Genomic DNA, 18,430 nt, shown 5'->3' with positions numbered 1-18,430 from the left:
AGGAACAGCATTTTTAACTGTATTGATTGTGGGTTTTTAGTTGGATTAATAGCCTCTGTCCAGAACTTTATTAGTGATATTTATGCAAGGAAAAAATAAAACAGAAAATATGAAAATATGGTCAACTTCTAATTCCTGTGTTTCCAGCTTATTTCTTTAACTGATTTGAATTTGTATCCTTACCTCCAAAATATCTCATTGTTGGACATGAGACTACATTTCCATTACTTCTATTAATTGTATAATTTACAGGAATTCCTAATTTTTTTCTGACTTCTTACATAAGAGTGCCCTACTCTCTCAATGAGTGGAAAATAAAAATTCATTGAGAATGAAAAGTTGAATTTAGCTAGTTATTTGACATTTGAACTTTGAATACATACTATTATGTTTTCTAAATTTGAAAGCAACATTTGTCAATTATTTAGCACCATAAATGGACTTTGCTTTGAACAGTGTTGCATCAAAGCATTACACTGGCATTACCAGGTATTGTGAGGTCATTTCCTGTTGACTTAAATATATGCATCATTTCCTATCTTATACAAATGTAATGTTTAGTCCTTGTGCAATGCAACATAGTAGGAGTTTGTGCCTTAGACCCAGCTCTACATTCTAGCTCTAGTTTGTGACTATCGGTGAAATGATTTCCTTAAACCCGGAGCAACATGGTTGTACTTCCCAGGTATAAACTTGTCTTTTAGACCTTAGCAAAAGCAGTGTCTCTCCAGTGTTCCAACAGTGTTACGTACCTCCTCCAGTACCAGCCTCGGCTTCTCAAGAAGACAAGGAATGTTCACAGCAAATAGACACTAAGGCTTTCAAAGCTTTTCTCACACTTCCAGCTATGTGGGTAGCATTTTCAGAACCACAGGGTGTCCTAGTCCCTGAATCTCCAGACATAGTTAGATACTTTTTAGTACAACAGCCCATGATGTTTTTTTTTTTATTTTCATACAGTATCTGTTTGGAACCACTGGGTTCCAATTTGAGGTTCCAGTTTCAGTGAGAGCCTGATCCCCTCTACCCAGGAAGCTCAGAGGAGGCAAAGGCAGGTCAAAGCCTGGTGGTCAGCCCTGTGTGAGTGAGGGGTCAAGACAGCGGGGATACCACAGCCAAGGATGGCCCTGGAGGCAGCAGGGCCAAGGGGCGCAGCATGGGAGCCCCAGGAGGCAGAATATTTGTATGTGCTTTGCCTGTTGCTCTATTCTTTGTTCCCGGAGGGTCACATTCCAACTTCAAGAAGTCACTGCCAGCCTCCAGGCACTGCGTGCTCCCCTGGTTGATACCTGCTCAGGACACTCAGAGCAGGTCTTCATTGCCAGTGAGACATGTAACTAGAACATATACCATATTGTCTACTGAGAACGTTTATCATTCTGCTGCTGCAGATCCACAGATGCTTTCCCTGAAGAGCATAACTACCCTGCAATGGGTCACGGCTGCTCCCGTAATGGTTTCTCATGGGGCTTATTTCAAATCAGAAACCAATCATTGGCAGTATATAAAATCTATAGAAATGCCACTTTCCTGCCCAGCAGTGATGGATTGACATATCCATCTGCAAGTTAACCGTGTCAGCTTCTTGGTTAAGATGAGGTCACCCCGAAAATCTCCACAGAGAAATGAGTATTGCAAATCTGTGCTATATTTCCGCAGAGGGTTGATCACATTGTGCATATTTGGGCTTTGGATTTTGAAATGAAAGAGCAGAGTGAAGGGACGATGGCTGATTTCAGGGTGCCAAGATAATTCAGCCAACAATAGGTCAGCTGGTTTGGAAAATAAGCAGTCACAGCCAGTAAGGAACTCTCCAGTGTGTACGTAGATTACTTAGGCAGCTCATACTTACCAGGTGATCTCTTAGCCTCACTTAGAGGCATCCCAGGATGTCTAACATCCAGATGAAGAGTAACAGGTTCTCTGTGTTCACCAGTGACCACGTTGCCTCTGCAACTCCACAGGTTCTGGATATTTAATTTCAATCCCAAAGTCTTCCCCAAACAGCTGCTCCGTGAGGGAGGGGCTTGGACACTGCGAGTAATCACGCAGAGCTCCTGGCCTCGGCGGCCTCGCCATCCAACCTGATTTCCCACCACTACGTCCAGCACCCTGCCCTGCTCAGGTCTCCGTGAGCGCAAGGGGGGGCTCATCCCCTCTGGCTACCTGCCCCCCACTGCTCACCAGGCTTTTATCCTCCCACCTCCATTTGTTCTCAGAGAACTCAAATTGTACTATTAGCCCAAGCTAAAAATAATTGGGAGAGGAAATGTGCTGCAAAAATCAATTAATTGCAAGGAGAAGAATAAATTGGGTTTATTTCTTCAAAATTTACACAAAACCCTTCCTTTCCACACTATTGTTCCCCACCTACCCCCACCCCATATCCTGCTGATACTTTTCCTGGGGAGGAGCAACTTAATTGTTTGCCCCAGAGACGTGACCTCACAGGGAGGTGGAGTAAAAGGGGGTGGAAAAGCTGTCCCCTATGCTTCTCCTGCAGAGAACCCCGATAAACTTCCCAGAGGCTGAGGACACCAGCCAAGACTTCCTGTGACAGTTCCCAGGCCATGCTCTGAGATCTGATGATTTAAGGAATCCCTACGGGGTCCACGGTGGTCCACGGTTTGGGACACGCCACCAAGGCAGGCTTCCAGGTGACCAGGTGTTTGAGGAGAGGGTGGAGGCAGTTCCCACCCACTCAAAGTCACCGGCTCTCCCTCACTTTCCAAGGACTTAGGAAACCCAAAGTTTGAAGGCACGTGGGTCCTAAATGGTGACGTCTCTGTGCGCAGGAGCCCGGATGTCTGCATGACCCCGTGTGTCCGATGACCCACCACCCCAGCACATTCATGCCTCCCAGCTGCGGAATGTGGCCTCTTTCCTGGGGTTGCCAGAATCCAAGCAATTAGTTCCAATTGTGAAGTGGTTTTCCTGATTCAGTACTTGGCCCCTAAAAGGAAGAGAGAACGGAATGTATTTGCTAATTTTGTAGGCAGAGAGCAGCTGTCAGATGCTGTGGGGATTTATTGTTATTTCATTCTTGCTAACTTTCACTGAATTTTCCAGCTTCTATTGTCTGAGTTCTGAGCCAGGACAGGGACGGGAGATACAGCTGTCATACCTGTGTGGCAGGGAGTTCAGAAAGCTGAAATATAATTTTAAAATACGGTAGTTAAAATAAAGATAAATTGTCACATTCATACAAAGAAAAATATGAGTCAGTAGGCTCCAAATCAACTTCCTTTTGAAAAATCATGTCAGATCTTACCAGCAGTCAAAATCTAAAGCTAAACCTGATTGTCACTTTCTAATTGACTCTGAAAAAGTGGACATCTCACCACTTGCAAATGAACATCCATTTACAGCTTTTAATAAGTGCAAAAGAAAAATTCTCCAGGACACTTGAACACACGATGACATTTTTCCCCACCCTGAAGTTTTTATTTTCTGGTCAAGTATCCAAATTATTTCTTATTGGCTGAACACAGTTCATTTAGCCCCCAGCAAAATTTCAGTCAGCGCCAGGAGTTCCCTCCTGAGTGGCCAAGGAGAAGCCGTGCAGGTGCGGGACGGGAGGCAGTTCTTCCCAGCGGTTCCCAGATTTGTAACATCTGCAGCTCTCAGCCCGGCACCTCTGAACAGATGTACCCTACTTCTTGTTTTCCCTACTCTTTCTCCGGTGGCACTTTCCAGTAGTTTCAAAACAGGTGTGAGCTGAATTATGGCAGTAAGTGTCCCAAGCCTGGCTTCTCCAGGCCACCAGCCACAGAGGCAAGAGGCTCAGCCAAAGGGTGGGGCGGCCCAGGCAGACCCCACCCATCCCTACCTGGGCAATGTGGGGGTGGGGTGGGGGGGCAGGTAGGGCTTGGTTTTTATATTAACCAATGCGTCAGAGTTCTTACCTGAGATGCATGCAGAGGGCTGTGCAGAGGAGGAACGAGCCATGTCAATGGGTCATTAACTGGAGCTTGGGACACAGTCATCCCTGGATCCCAGGAGACTGCCCTTGTGTGAGTCAGACTTTGCACCCAGGCCTGTGTCTCAAGGGACAGAAGCAAAATGGTCTCTGGCCAGGTGGGTGGGGTCATTGCCTCCAGGTAACTGAGCTGCTGATTTCCCCCTTCTGCCCTCTCTGGTCACCCAGCAGGTTTCCGGGGACATGGTGTGGGGCTGACATGAGGCACTAGCCTCGTGGGTGTCTTGCCTTGTCTGCAGGCTCCCACTGCCCCCCCTCTCTCTCAGCCCCATGCTTGCGGCCTTACCCCCCCATCCTGCTGCCTCTGGCCGCTGTCCCCGAGCCCTCTCCCCACACTCCCTGCTCTATCCAGGGACCCTTCTAGCTCATGGCCATCAGGGTGGTATCTCTCTCTGCATCGGGGTCTTCATGATAAGATCCTAACTTCTAGGGATGTCTGTCCAATGACAGGAAATCTGTCTCCCTCATAGAGTACTCTGATTTTTAAAAATTTTGAGCTAATAGAACTTAGAAGTTCAGAAGTGGGAGAGACTAGAGCCCCTACAGACAATAGGATCCTGCTGGAGAGCTGTGTTGCCCTGGCCAGCACGCTTGAGACGTGGAGTCGGACTGAAGTGCGTGCAGAGCCGGATCAGGCTGGCAGGAGACAGGGGCTCTTAGTCACACTGGGGTTTATAACCCTCTTCAAATGTTTGGAAAGGCTGCCAGGCAGGAGAGGAGCAAGTGGATTAACTGTTGCTCCAAAGGGCGCTCTAGGTCCTGGACAAAAGTTGTGAAGGTGCAGATTTGCGCACAACTCAGGGAAGAACTTTCTGATAGTGAAGGCGGCACAGAGATAGGAAGGGCCCCGCTGCCGAGGGGCTCCTGTGGGCAGGTCGGCTCTGGCAGGTGCGGGCAGCTCCTCCCACGGCGCACAGCACCCTGGGCCCCCTCCAGCCCATGCAACTCTGAAATCTCTTTGCCGACTTACTTTTCCCTTATATCACCGAGACTTTCACAGAACATCTCAGTAAACACTTCCTGCAATGTGCGGCAGTCTCCCAAGGGCCTCAGCACGATGGAGAGCCCTTAGAGATGTTCTCTGAATCCATGGCTGGGGGTCGAGAAAGTGTGGGGACAGTATGCCTCTGGCGTTGGTCATTTTGTGTTGTAAACAATGGAATGAGCAGAGGAAACAGATGCAGAGGGAGGCTGGCTGGTGGTCAGAAACAGGAGGTGGCGAAAGCCAGAGCCCATGGCAAATGGCCGAGGGCAGCTGAGCTTCATTTCGCACCAGCACATCCATGACTGGAGCAACTTTGCACTTGAGAAACATGCAGATTTTCTAAAACTCCATTAGAACTCAGAGGGATTTAGCTCAGAGGCTGCCTCCACCTTCAGGTCACACGGGCGCTGGGCCCTCTCTGACCCCAGGGACGTGAGATGGGACGTGGGACAGACACCTCCACTGCGCACACAGAAGCCGTATACCCCACCTTCCCATGCTCCCCCCTCTGGTCACCTCCACCAGCCCCGCCCCGCCTGGCCTTCTCTGTACTGGCCGCCCCTTGTTCTCTGACGCTCCTCAGAAACCTCAGAGTCTGCCAGATGCTCACGTCAGGGGCGTTCAGGGCGGCCCACCCTGTCAGTGTCTCCAAGTGGAAGTAGGGTTAGTGCTCCGAGCAGAGGCACCCCTGCAGATGATGACATTGCAGTAGTGCCCACTGGCAAGCATCTGAGGCCAGAATGTACAAGGCAGGGTTGTCCCGCCCTGCGGCAGTCGGTTAAGAGGCACACCGGTTCCTAGGGCTCTTTCACACTGACGGGAATGTCCAGTTATCTCAAGGGCAGTGGTCACACTCATTCACCCTCAGGTTCAGGACCTGCCTGGAGTGGGAAATGTGGATGCTGAGGCCCCTCGCTGTTCTTCCAGGCCCAAGATGCCCCTTGACAATTTCCAACCCAAGTCCCTTGGCATATGCAATGTGGAGGGATGCCCTCCAGTATAGAGTTGGCGTTTGCATTTTGCACTATGTACTTAGCAAACTTTGTTTTAGTTTTAAGGAAACTGAACGATTCTTCCCAAAAAGTTCTGCACGTGGTGGTTATCCTGTTCCTGATCCTCGGTTTGTCCACGACGTTGCTGAGCGCTGGGTTTACTTTCTACAATAGCGTCAGCAACCCCTACCAGACGTTCCTGGGGCCGGTGGGCGTGTACACCTGGAGCGGGCTCAGCGGTGAGTAACCCAGACACCAGGCACTTGGGGGACAGGCACGTCCTCACTGTGTCTTTCTCTCTCATGCACGTGAACACATGCCATCGGGGGGAGCCACAGAAATGAGGAGGAGCTACTATGTGCTGAGTGTGTGCTAGGGACAGGAGCTCATTTTGTAAATCTACCCCATTTATTAAATGTCTTTGGAAAAAATATTTTCTGTTTTAAATGCACTGACGAGAAACATAGAGTGAGGTGAGGAGAGAGTGTTAGGTGTTAAAATATATAACATCGCCAGTCTTTGCTCCTGAGTGGCCAATGTAAGGAGTTAAGACACACAAAGTCAGTAGCAGTCACTGGGCTCCTGCTTTGCTTCACTCCAATTTAGGCTCTGTGTGATGCCCAGAAGTACACACATGCACACACACTTCTTTACTCTTCTTACCTCAAAGTCAACTTGGGCTAAAATCCAAACATGACACATCTCCATGACTGTGACCCAGAGAACCACAAACACCGTCATGGAGAGAGTGTGCAGACCAACGCCCTTCCTGTAGGTGACCTGTGAGCCCAGGGTGTTGATGTGGGGTTTTCTAGGCTTTTATTTGTTCACTGGGTGAAGAAGTGGGGTGAGGGAGGCAGCCCCAGTGGCCAGAGGATCCCAGCTATGTCTCGGTATTTTGGACTCCGCTAGGTTTTCACGGGGCACCTCCGCCCAGAGACTTAGTCGAGTGGGTGCCCCTTTGCCCCTGCCAGGCAGCCAAGCTTCTCCTGCTCTCTCCCTCTCTCCACCATGGAAACCTGATCTCAAGAGAAAGAACCTGAAGAAGCCCATCCTCCTACTGGGAGACTCTGGAGGTGGCTTCATGTAAGTCGCAGGTTTTAGCACAGGCCAGCGTTCAAGCCCAGGAAAGATGCTCTGGGTGTCAAGGTACCAGGGAGCCTCAGAGGACAGGCTCTTCGCAGCATCGTCCTATCCTTCCCTGAGAGGCCAACCTTACAACAGCCCAGAGCAGTGGCTGTAAGAGGCCCCCAGGTCCCTATGCTGCCAGCAGGGCTGTGCTGGAGGGCGTGCAACAGGCTCTTGGGGCAGGGGAACCCTGATCGTAGCACCAGCAGATGCAAGTGATATGCACACGCCCACTGTGGCTGTTTCCAGGCCCACGGCTGGGAAGACATGTGAGCTGGCGCCAGCATGGCCTGGTTGCGAGGGAGGGCCGTGCCACTCACTGAGCAACCTGGGCACTTCTGGGATTGCAGTTCATAGGCAGACAGCAGGTGGAATCCAGACTGTCCTGGAAAACCTGATGGAAGGCCGCACCGGATGCTCCCTGCTCAGCTCTGAGGATTCGGGGGCAGGCTGGTTCAGCCGTGTTCACACATGACTTGCCCTGTCCTTTATTTTTGTGCTCTTACTACCCGGTGGTAAAAATGAGCAAACCCCCACCCCTCCCCAATTTAATGGGCCAGGCATGAAGTCCTGCGAGGGAATCTGGCACATTCTGTCTCCCAGGGGAGCCGACTGTCAGAGGCTAAGGGACTTAGTTACAGACTCAGATATTCTCAGCCACACACCAGGGGTCCTTGCCCCAAGCTGTCTCCATGAGCAACAAAACTAAAGGTGAGACTCATTAGCACTCACTGTCAGAGTTAAAAAAATAGATTGTTTTAGTTTTTGCTCATAGAATTAAGAAGCTAAGGGAAGAAGTGGCTTCAGGCACAACTGGATTCAGGGTCCCAGCCCAGCCCATCAGAACTCAGTTTCCCTCCAGTGCTCTATACTGACTTCCCCAATGATCCCTCTGCCGCAGAGCAGCCAGGCTGCTCCTCTCAAAGGCAAGAGGCCTGCCAGAGATCCCAGGAGAAAAGACTTCCTTCCCCAAATCTCAGTCTCACTGGAATTGCCTTTTTCCACCCTTGGAAGACTCTAACCACCTCCCTGGCCTGCGGGGTTGAATTCCCTGACTGACCCAGCAGTTGGCTGAGGACCCTGATGACCTCCTGGGAGCTGGAGCTGGGGGAGGTCCCGGGAGAAGGGTCAGACACTGGTACCAGAACGAAGGATCAGTGTGGGGCTGCCTGAAGCCAGGCGGCCCGCGTTGCTGTGTCTGCAGGCTTCAGGGTTCAAAGCCCATGCCTGCATCTCAGCGAGGGAAACCCTGTCCCACACGCTGGAGCTTGCAGCCTCCCCTCCACAGTTGAGCATAAGCTGACTTGGCACGCAGCAGAGGCCCGACGCAGGCTTGTGGAGGAAAACACGAAGAAAAGGGGCCGGCAGTCTTCCCCCTTCTCCACCTACTTCTAACAACAAAGAATTGTTTGACAGGGAGAGAGCTCATGCACATTCCTTCCCAGGCTTGGAGCAAGTTCTAACACACAGAAGAGGCTGAGGTGGGCAGAGAAACAATCTGAGACATTGTTGTGTAAGGAAGACATTTGCATTCTGACAGGGGCCGGAGGAAGATCTCTGCTCAGCAGCCGGCTTTGTCTCTGGCCTCCTCTGAACGCCCCTCACACCCTCTAGATCCCAATGCGTGGATAAGCCGGGCCTTGTCCTAAATTTGTCTCCAGGGCCTCCTGATTTTCTTCACATAAGCTTTGAGGACTAGAGAACTTAGTAAAATTTCAGTTCACATGAGGCTTGGCCTGCAGAAGGGTTTTGTACACAAAAATGTCGTTGACATATGTTTGCTTCGGGTCACCTTGGCAGGAAAGCAGGGGTCAGGCTGACTTCAGGGATCCCAGACCCAGGGGGAGGTGCCACAAACCCCCACCCAGGCTGGGTTTGAGCAAGCTCTATGTGGCCACAGGGAAGAAGAGGAAGTGGGTTTCCTGGACTGTTTCTGAAGCAACAGGGGCAGATTCTGCTTTGAGGAAAGTGACAGCACCTCCCGGGCTCCTGTGCCCTCTGACCCTGGCCTGCCCGGTGCCCTCTGACCCCAGCCTGGCATGGCCTGACCTCAACCACAGCAGGCAGCACTGTAGGCTGAGAGGAGGCTGGGGCCTGAGGGAGCTGTGCAGACCATCTGCTCCAGTACATTTGCTCCTCAGCCGAGGAACCCAGAGAGCAAAGGGTGATGGGGCGGGTCACAGAACTAGACGGGGAAGGGCACAGATGGGACCACGAGTCAGGTGCTGAGCCTTCAGTAGTTCCTAATCCTACCACAGGGCTTCTCCGGGCCTCTGGGAAATCCTTCTGCCCCAGAAAGCTCGGGGAGCAGGCAATGGGAGGCATCTCCCTGCCGGAGGGGCCCAGGTGCGCATCAAAGCCAGGCGTGTTCCACTTTAGAGAAAAGCATTTAACCCTGTACTCATCCCGCCCCTTTATGACTAAACCTTTGTAAGAAACTTCACAAGAGCATAATGAAGAATAATTAAGGGGTGTGGGGTGCGTAGAGCATCAGAGAAAGGGGCTCCCGTTTGAACAATTAGTGGGAAATAGAATCATACACTAAGGATGAAGGCCTCACCAGGATGAGTAAATTTTCCCTCTAATTAGGGCCTTTTGAAGGGCCATTGGAAAAGTTCCCTGGGTTTGACGCCAGGATGCATTTGAGGCCAAAGTGTCCGTCTAGTTCTGGGTAAATGAAAGCACATTAAGAGTCCTTGGCATGGGTCCTGAAGGACTCCCATCCTGGGGATTCCTGATGACCACCTCGCCCGCAGTCAGGCCCCAAGTTTGCTAGACAGCTCCCCTGGGCCTCGGGGTTCTGGGACATCCTTCTCTTCCTCCTTGTGCTTTTACACAGCTTTATCAAGATCTGAATCACATCCCATACAATTTACCCACTCAAAGACACTAATCAATAGTTTTTAGTATGTTCACAGATATGTCCACCATGAATAGTCTATTTTAGCTCATTTTCCTAACATCAGAAAGAAAATGCATGCCCTTTGGCTATACCTCTTCCCGGCCCTAAACAACCACTCCTCTCTTTGTGCCCAGCTGATCCCCTTGGGAAGATGAGGAATGAGGTTCCGGGAACACAAGTCCCCAGGCCACGCGGCCTGGAGCCTTGAGCCCTGCTCTCCCTGATTCCAGAACTCTGATCTTAAAGCTTCCAGAGTCAGTCTGAGGAATGTTCTCTGGTGGAGGACATCATGAAGAGTAAAAAAGGGAAAATAAAAACATGTAATATTCTGTTCCAGAAAGAGTTGAGTAAGGAGGTCCTTCCTTGTTGAGTACGGCACTCCAGTGTGTGGGGAGTGGAGCTGCAGCTCCCGAGCTGGCGTGGGAGGCTCTGCAGGGTGGTGGCCTCCTCTGTACCCTGGGCTGCAACCCTCAGCAGTGCCCCACTGGCAGCTGCTTGTCTCTCGCCACCCTGGTGCTCTGGACTCCCTGCCCAGCCCATCTTCGTCCAGGCTTCCCCTTCTGTCTGAAAGGCTCTAATTCTTCCTCAGCTTTTCCGAGTCTTGAGACATTCTATCCTCCCTAGACAGGCCCCCTCCTGTTCACTCATTCATTCAGCACACCCCTGTGGCCCCACCTCCTGTGGACGGGGCCCTAGGAAGCGGGCTATGTGACATGCCAGCTGTCCCGCTGTCCCCTCTGAGAGGATTTGGGCCAGAAGGTCTGCCCCTAATCACACACTGCTCACACCACCATTAGCTTTCATGCCTATATCTGGCTTGTGTCTTGAGTTCCTTTTACATTCTCCCCAGTGCCTTAAAGAGTGCAAACCCTAGTGTAAATGTTCAGTAAATGCCCAAGGAATACATACTCCATAGAGAAAATAGTATCTCACGTATCACTTACAAAACTCAATCTCCTTTGCAGCATCCTTCGTTTTTGTGGCCATGATGCTGTTTGTGGGGAACATACAGTCGAATCATCTCTCGGAGGAGCTGGCCCAGACGCTGTACCCACTGTACCCCACAGCCACTCACAAAGGGACAGCCCACAGCTATGGGTACTCATTCTGGCTCCTGCTGCTCGTCATTCTCCTAAACATCGCCACCGTGGTCATCATCGTTTTCTACCAGAAGGCCAGATACCAGTGGAAACAGGAGCAGAGGAAGCCAGTGGAATATGCCCCAAAGGATGGAATTTTGTTCTGAATTCTCCATCAGGTCATTTTGTCCTTCGGTCTATGCTGTTGCTCAGCTCCTGAGCGTTAACTGGGTGGCTGGTCTGGACGATCAGCATGGCCAAGTCCTGGCTGGCTGTCACTTTGTGATCGTTACTGTATCTCATGACACTATGTTCTTCATAAATGATGTACCCTTACAAAGGTTTCTTCCCACTCGGATGGGGAAGATGAAGGGAAAGGCCTCCATTCCATGCCGTGTCCAAAGTGGTAGAAAAACTATGAGCCTGTGGACCCTCCTGACCTGGTCTCACTCTCTAAATTAATAAAGGTTTGTGTTATACCCCTTTCCTCCAAGCAGCTCAAAGCATTTTAGCACCTATGATCCCATTCTCCTCAGGAGAGCCTGCGTATTTTTGTTCCACTCTGTGAATAAAGATGGCCAGGCGCAGGGATTTGGAACCCATCTTTCCAGGACCAGCTGCCGAAGGCAAAAGGCGAAACTTATGGGTGAATGACCTGGTCCTCTGGGCCCCTAGTTGCTAAAGCAACTCAAACCCAGTGGTGGGCAGAAATGCTGATGTGTGACCTTCCAATGCAGTTTTGAGGTTCTGAGGTGTGGTTTTGTATGGAAAGGGTTAGGAAGTGTGAAGATTGAAGAGAGATAAGAATCATAAGCTCACAGCCTATAGGCGAAGGAGGCTAAATATATTTTTGGTTTAAACGGATTGTGCTGACTTTAGTCAAAATGGAAATGCAACATTGCAACAAGTTCTAGCAACCACCACCTCGGCCAAGCCTCTGCCTGGTCACTGCAGTGTTGGCATGGGAGTAACTGGTTAGATGTGAGTGTATCACCCATCGGAAAAGTGCTGCCCAGCCGGAGGCTAGCAAGGCGTGGGCTAGAGCACCACAGCTCGTAGGCATTGCCTGAATCAAGGCAGGGCAGATGCAGGACATAGGTGCAGGGTTGCCCTCTGTGAGCAGGTGGGTAAAACTTGCTCACAGTCTCCTGAAAAGACAATGAGCACCAGGAATTTTTGGAAAGCACCAGAATGGATTCTACTGACTCTACCATAGGCTCTTCTAGAAAATCACTTTGAGGATCTTTTGGTCTTGAATATCCCACAAATTGGGTGGAACACTGGCAGGATTCTGAAGTATTCTTTCATGTCAGATGGACCTGAAGTCAAATGGAGCAGAAATCCCTTCATGTAGTTTACCAAGCAGTACCTGTTTGGACAGAAAAATGTCTCCTTTATGAAGCCATCAAGAATTTATGACCTCCTTACCTATTATTTTTTAACAGCCTGTCTCAGAAATAATATTTTTCATTCAGGAAACAATGTATTGAATATCTGTGATGTCATTAACATTGTGCCAACTCAGAAATCTGCCTCCAGGGAGCTTCCTGGTGAGCAGTCACGGCAGACATTCAAAAAGCAGCTACTAAATTCCGTGTGAAACAGGCACTAGTCAAAAGATGGTCTCTGTATCCTCCCACCCCAAAGTCCTCCAAGTCAAGGCTACTCTAATAAATTAACTTATTAAGAAACTGAACATATTAAAACATGATGCTCAACAGTGGATGTCTAAATTCTTTGAGGCTAAAAACATTTATGTTCTTTGAAGGTCTGAACTTTATAACAGATTCTGATAATGTGCACAAGGAATGAGGAGGGAACAGAAGCAGGTAACGAATCCACGCAAATGGTTGCTGAATAGGCAGACACTCCGGTAGTGTACGGGGCCAAGGACACGGAGGATGTTTGGACTGTATTTATTCATCTCAGTGTTTGAACGGAGCTTGGTTTCTTTGGGGAACAAACTATCTTAATCTTAATATCCCAGATGACCTTGAAGGAGCCACTGAAAACCTGAGAATCAGGTAAATGGAACTAAATTTTGCAATTGCAGAGGTAAAAAGCATGGCTCCCTTATGTCTGAAAGCAGAAGGTAATGAAACTGTGTATTCAGCAGAAATTGTGTTAAGGAAAATTTGTAGGCTACTCACAAACACAGGCAGTGCTGCAGGGCCCAGCTCAGGCCTCCCTACCCCAGCCTACAAGGTGGGACTTTTAGCAAACCTCTGTATTGCAACAAGGGTGGCTATTGCTTCAAGGAAAAAGTGCTGTTGAATAGTAATTTGCAGCTCTAAAACCACGTAGTACATGTGCATTACATTTGCTGTAATGGAACCCCATGAAACACTATTTTGAAGGGGTCCGAGCTAGTCTGTGGAAACAGAATGTCTCAGGGGTCATCACGTGACACCCTAACTAACCTGCATGGTCCTATTATGGTGAGTTGGGTGACAAAGTTCATCCATATTTTCAAAATACATAAGTCATATAAAATATTGTGTTCTTCAATGTTTTAAGAACATAAGGTCAATGATGATAATTTTAGGGAAATTAATACTTTACACTAATGTCAAAGTGATTGGGCTCCCCCCACTGAGTCCATGCTCGCAAAGCACTGTGGATGATGGGTAACCTCCAAGTAGGCTTTACTATCATCATTATCATTTTATTTGCATATCTCAACAAACTGTGTGGATTAGGCAGGGCAGGGAAAGTCATCTCCTTGGATAGGATACCTCTCAAGATCAAAATCGCCATCTTGCAGCTGGCCCCGTATGGCAAAGCAGCATTGGTACCCCTATACGGACATATGGCCAAAGAGGTAAAATGTTGGAGCCTCCTTCCTCCTGGGGCTACACGGCCTCTGGCAAACCCTGTGAGTCTACAAGTTCGGTAAAGGGCAGGCAGGTGCCAAGCAAAGTTGTGGAGCAAGCTCTCCCCCACCTGCCCATCACTTGCCTGGCACCCATCTTTCTCTTATACTGAAACCAGCCATCAAGTGCAGACTTGAAGCCAGGTCCTTTGGCCTAATCCGATGTCTTTGACACAGCCTGGACAAGGACGCAGGTACAGGTTGAACACAACCCTGCCACAGATGTTATAAAGGGAATGAAATCTGGAAGTCAGAGTTAAATTAAGAATAAGGTACCCTGCAGAAGCTAATCTGAGCAATTCCTGATGGCTACTCTCTGCTTTTTGATGCTTCCAAGATTCTTCATGAAAACTGTCAACATTAAGCATAATCATTTCCTGCTAATTTTGCATGCCACGGAATGCTACTAGGGGTTGTTTTCATTTTGTTTTTTTTTTTTAAAGCATTTAGTACTTTTCTGGAAAGGTGCAAATACTTCTTTTTCATATTGTAACCAAATGTTATCACTCAGCCACCTTATTCACACCTCGGGACTGGTAGCTGTTGTTTCCAAATGAGGCTTAAAAGAGAGATATCTTTCTTCCCTTTTTAAATTGTCTAAACTAAAAATTATAATATAATTTGAAATTATGATTTTTTTCCCCAAAAGTAATCTTTTAAACCTGTGCAAATATTAATTTTTTTGTTGGTATTTATCTATTGTCATAAGATCTTCCCAACCAGACTTGCTGAAAATCTACTGTTGAGGAAAATATATGTTGATGCTGCACATATATTTATAAAATTTATAAATTTGGGACAGGATGGCTCAGAGTCAGGAGGCTTTCTGATTCTGAAATTCTAGCTGGCAGGACAGCCAGGGCTCCTGGATCCCTGAGCCCCACTGGGGTCTCCTGGCCATTCACCCGGACCCCCAGGGCCTCGAGCACGGGAGTCCTTCAGCCAGGGGGTGGGAGGCCAATGCGTCCATAGCATTGGCGGGTATGGGCTCTTCTCTAGTCCTTGCTCCCTGTCCCCACCCCTCAAACATGGGTCTCATTTGGAGGCTCCATTTGTGGACTGCCCTGGAATCTCCTAGCCAGGCGTGAGAAGCTGGCAATATCACAGCCCCTCTGAGCTTCTGTTTTCTCATGACTAAAGTATCATAAATAATAGAGATTATAGTCAGTGTGAGATCAAACAGGGAAGTTCAGAGTCAGGCTGCCTAGGGTACAGAAGCTATTGAATCTTCATCTCAGCCAGCCTCAGCCAGCCATCTGTGAAATGGGCTAACAACATCAGGCTTCACCTCCAGGCAGTGGGCATGCCCACAGCGAGGTGTGTGAGGGTGCTGCCTTCTGCCCCTTCACACAGCTGTGGGCACAGAAAGCATCTAGAAACTGTGACGTGATGATGAGACCATGTTGCTCCTTAGCTACTGCAGGCCACGTTCATTGTTTTGTAAACAAGAGAGTAAGAAACAACTTAAACCCAGGGAGGTTAATAAACCTGCCCAAGCTTCCAGGGCTGGCAACTGGCAAAGCAGAACCAAAAACGGGTCCTTGTCCTTTTGTATATATTTGATGTGGTTCCACAAGCATTTGTTTGCATCAGGCTGGTGTGGAGTAAGGGGACAAAGGACGAAAGGTCCCAGAGCTCGGTGGGGCAGGAAGGGTGGCACATCACACTGCGTCTGAGGGTCTCACCGTGGAGCCCATTCACTCAGAACAAAAAGGAACAGCTTGCTCTGGCAAAGGCACCCAGTTTGTTTCAAATAAATCCTCAGCTGGGCTTGGGTGCAAAGTCTAGCTGCAGAGGATGGGGACTTTGCTCCATGACACTCCCATATTCACCCGTGACCAAAGGACTTCGTGCTCCTCAAAATAGAAAACACAGCCATTGTGACCAGGGTCGCTGTTTCATTAAAGCTGCATTCACAGAGGAACTAAGATAAGGGGGATGTTTATGAAATAGTAAATGCAGTGACCAGGATCGTTGTGAAGCATGCCACAACTTCTGTTCCTCTTCCTCTTGCTCTCCCTGATATGTGTTCTCACGCTGCCCAAAGACTCTAGAAAATAATAGTAGCATCAGTGAGAATTTCAGACAACATTCTAGTTATAAAAAAAAAGGGAATTGTATTTGTAACAGGCTTCAGACTATGAAAGTTTCATTTTCAGAATGCTTAAATGTTTAGTAAAAAATAATTTAGCAGGAAATGCATTGTATTTTGTAACTATTTGTTGTTATAATTATACTTTAAAAATGAACATCCCTCCTACCAACCCACTCCTTACCAACTTTTAATTTTTAAGCCTGACCCTTGGTGGAATGCTCTGGCTTTCTGGTTATCTTGAAGCACTCCATTTCAACAAAATGCTTGACCTGTAAATTGCTATTCTGGAAGAGGGAGTTTCTGCCTTTCTAACTCAGTGCACAGGGATGATGGAGAAGAGTGTGGGTGGGGCGTGGTCCTCACAGCTTTACCAGCCACAGCACCACAACCAATGTTACAGTAACAGTGTGTGCTTCCCCTAAATGCTGTACAGGAACCCTGAGGGCGAATGAGGCAGTTTATAATTAACCCCATTTTTTAGATGAGTCACTAAGGCTTAGATTGGTGACGTGGTGTGTCCTGCATCACAAACAATGGAGCGGCTGAGCAGCGATTCCAACACAGGTTGCATACCGTGGCCCCTGAGAGGCATGTGGTTGGGGCCAACAATCTTACAGTGACACCATGTGTGTTCATATAAAAGGGTTGTAAAAGTTTCAAGTGCACATCCAAGCACTAGACCTTGGCCTCTATGGGGCATCCCCAGGCACGTGGCATTCGGAGTTAACTGAGTTTGCTGGATTCTCAAAGTGTTTACTAGGGTAATCATTCACTTTTTGATTGACAATTTAACCATATTCATCAGACACTGCACACCAAATGTTATCTTTATGTACTTACGTATTAAGAAGAGGTTAGAGAGTCTAACCTCTTTTTGATGGCTCTATCACAGTCATAAGTAGGGATTAAGTATTTTATTGAAGGCACGTGGTGTAGGGCAGAAAGCACATGCTTACATGTTAAGAGACTTAGGTTTTAGGGAATAACGGTGAACAGATTATTTACTGAGCTCTGGTCTATCTAAGACAGGAGCTTGAAGTCCAGGAATGCACACCAGAGACATGGAGCTTACAGTGCATCTGGACAGACAGACGCTGGGTCCACCTGCCATGAACCTCTGGGTGCTGTGGGGGAGCCCCCAAGGACAGCCTGAACCAACCAGGGGGGCATCCCTGAGAAAGGCATAAATTTAGCTCCACCCCGAAGTCTATGACTTTCAGCCAAGACCGCAAGGGACCAAAATGGATCTAATCCAACCACTGGTCACTCAGAGGCACCAGGGAAGCTCACACACAGCGAGGGGAGACACAACCATCTGTCTCTGCTTCCTCATTTGAAAAATAAGACATGAAAAGGTAGAACAAGATTTATGAACCATTAAGTTCCTTTTCCTTCTTCTTAGTTTTCTAGAGCTTATTTTTTAGAGGAACATTTATACAAACACTGAATGTGAACCGTGAAGTTTCTGAGTCTGCAAGGCACATGTAGTAAGTGTTTTCCTGGGACTGTTCCTACACAGATTTCATTTTTGTGAATGCTTTTATCCCATGAGGGACAGAACGAGCCTACTCTGTGGGGATCTTACCTCACTGTATAATGTTGTCGAAACTTCCTCTTCCGGGTTTGCCTAACAGAAGCCAATAAATGAGTGATGCATCGGGTCTATTCAATAGGATGTGAAAGATTCATTTCCTATTCCAGAATGAGGAAGCTTTGAACAAAAAGCTTCTGTTTTCCAGGCCCCTTCTTCATTTTTCACTTACATTTAAAGGCCAAAGAGCCAGCAGGATCTTGTTGAGGTACCTGTAGGGGCTTCCATCTGGGAGCAACAGGGATGTTTCCTGAGCACCCCACCACACAGGTGCTTCCCAATCTGCTCTAAAGGCAGTGGCTTTAAAGATTTCCATGGCTTTACACTGACCCAAGTCAGTAAATGCCACACCAACAAATAAATTGCCACCTCATTATTGCCCCATGTAAACTGTCTAGTTAATGCCTCCATGAAAATCTGGCCACCATGGACTTGTTCAATCAAATATGAACTTGTAAAGAATTTTGCTAACAAAATTAATGATGCATCATTTTTTCAGAGGGTTGTAGAGATTGATGGCATTTAAGGGGCTCCATAGCTATAGAACAGAAGGTCTCAAATCTTTGAGTTTCAGGACCCCTTTGCATTCTTAAAAATGAATGAAGACCCTGAAGAGACTTTATTTGGGCCTGTTCTAGTGATAGGTACCATATTAGAAATTGAAACTGATAAGCATTCACAATAATTATTTTTTACTTATATAAAAAGTAACCCCATTATTCTTTAATATAAATAATATATTTTAATGACAAATAACTCTATCTTTTAAATTAAAATAATTTAATGGGAACAGTGGTACTCATATAT

General features: G+C 48.0%; 1 protein-coding gene across 2 annotated transcripts in view; it reads left to right on the top strand.

The window, feature by feature from the left end:
• Positions 1-18,430, top strand: part of CLRN3 (clarin 3) — a 147,981-nt gene that overhangs the window by 708 nt on the left and 128,843 nt on the right. Inside the window, exons 2-3 of one of the 2 annotated variants that reach the window (XR_008999059.1) lie at positions 6,016-6,195; positions 10,952-12,622. Coding sequence is in view for 1 of the 2 variants with exons in the window: in XM_036924096.2 (XP_036779991.2) it covers positions 6,016-6,195; positions 10,952-11,232 (461 nt within the window). In the remaining variant the exon portion in view is untranslated. Of the gene's footprint in view, positions 1-6,015; positions 6,196-10,951; positions 13,454-18,430 lie in introns of those variants that run through there. The other variant, XM_036924096.2, reaches the window with a different exon arrangement.

Source organism: Manis pentadactyla, chromosome 8 (genome assembly GCF_030020395.1).
Source record: "Manis pentadactyla isolate mManPen7 chromosome 8, mManPen7.hap1, whole genome shotgun sequence".
Classification (NCBI taxonomy): domain Eukaryota; kingdom Metazoa; phylum Chordata; class Mammalia; order Pholidota; family Manidae; genus Manis; species Manis pentadactyla.
The sequence above is the reverse complement of the archived record's forward strand: the minus strand, read 5'-3'. Positions and strand labels throughout refer to the sequence as shown.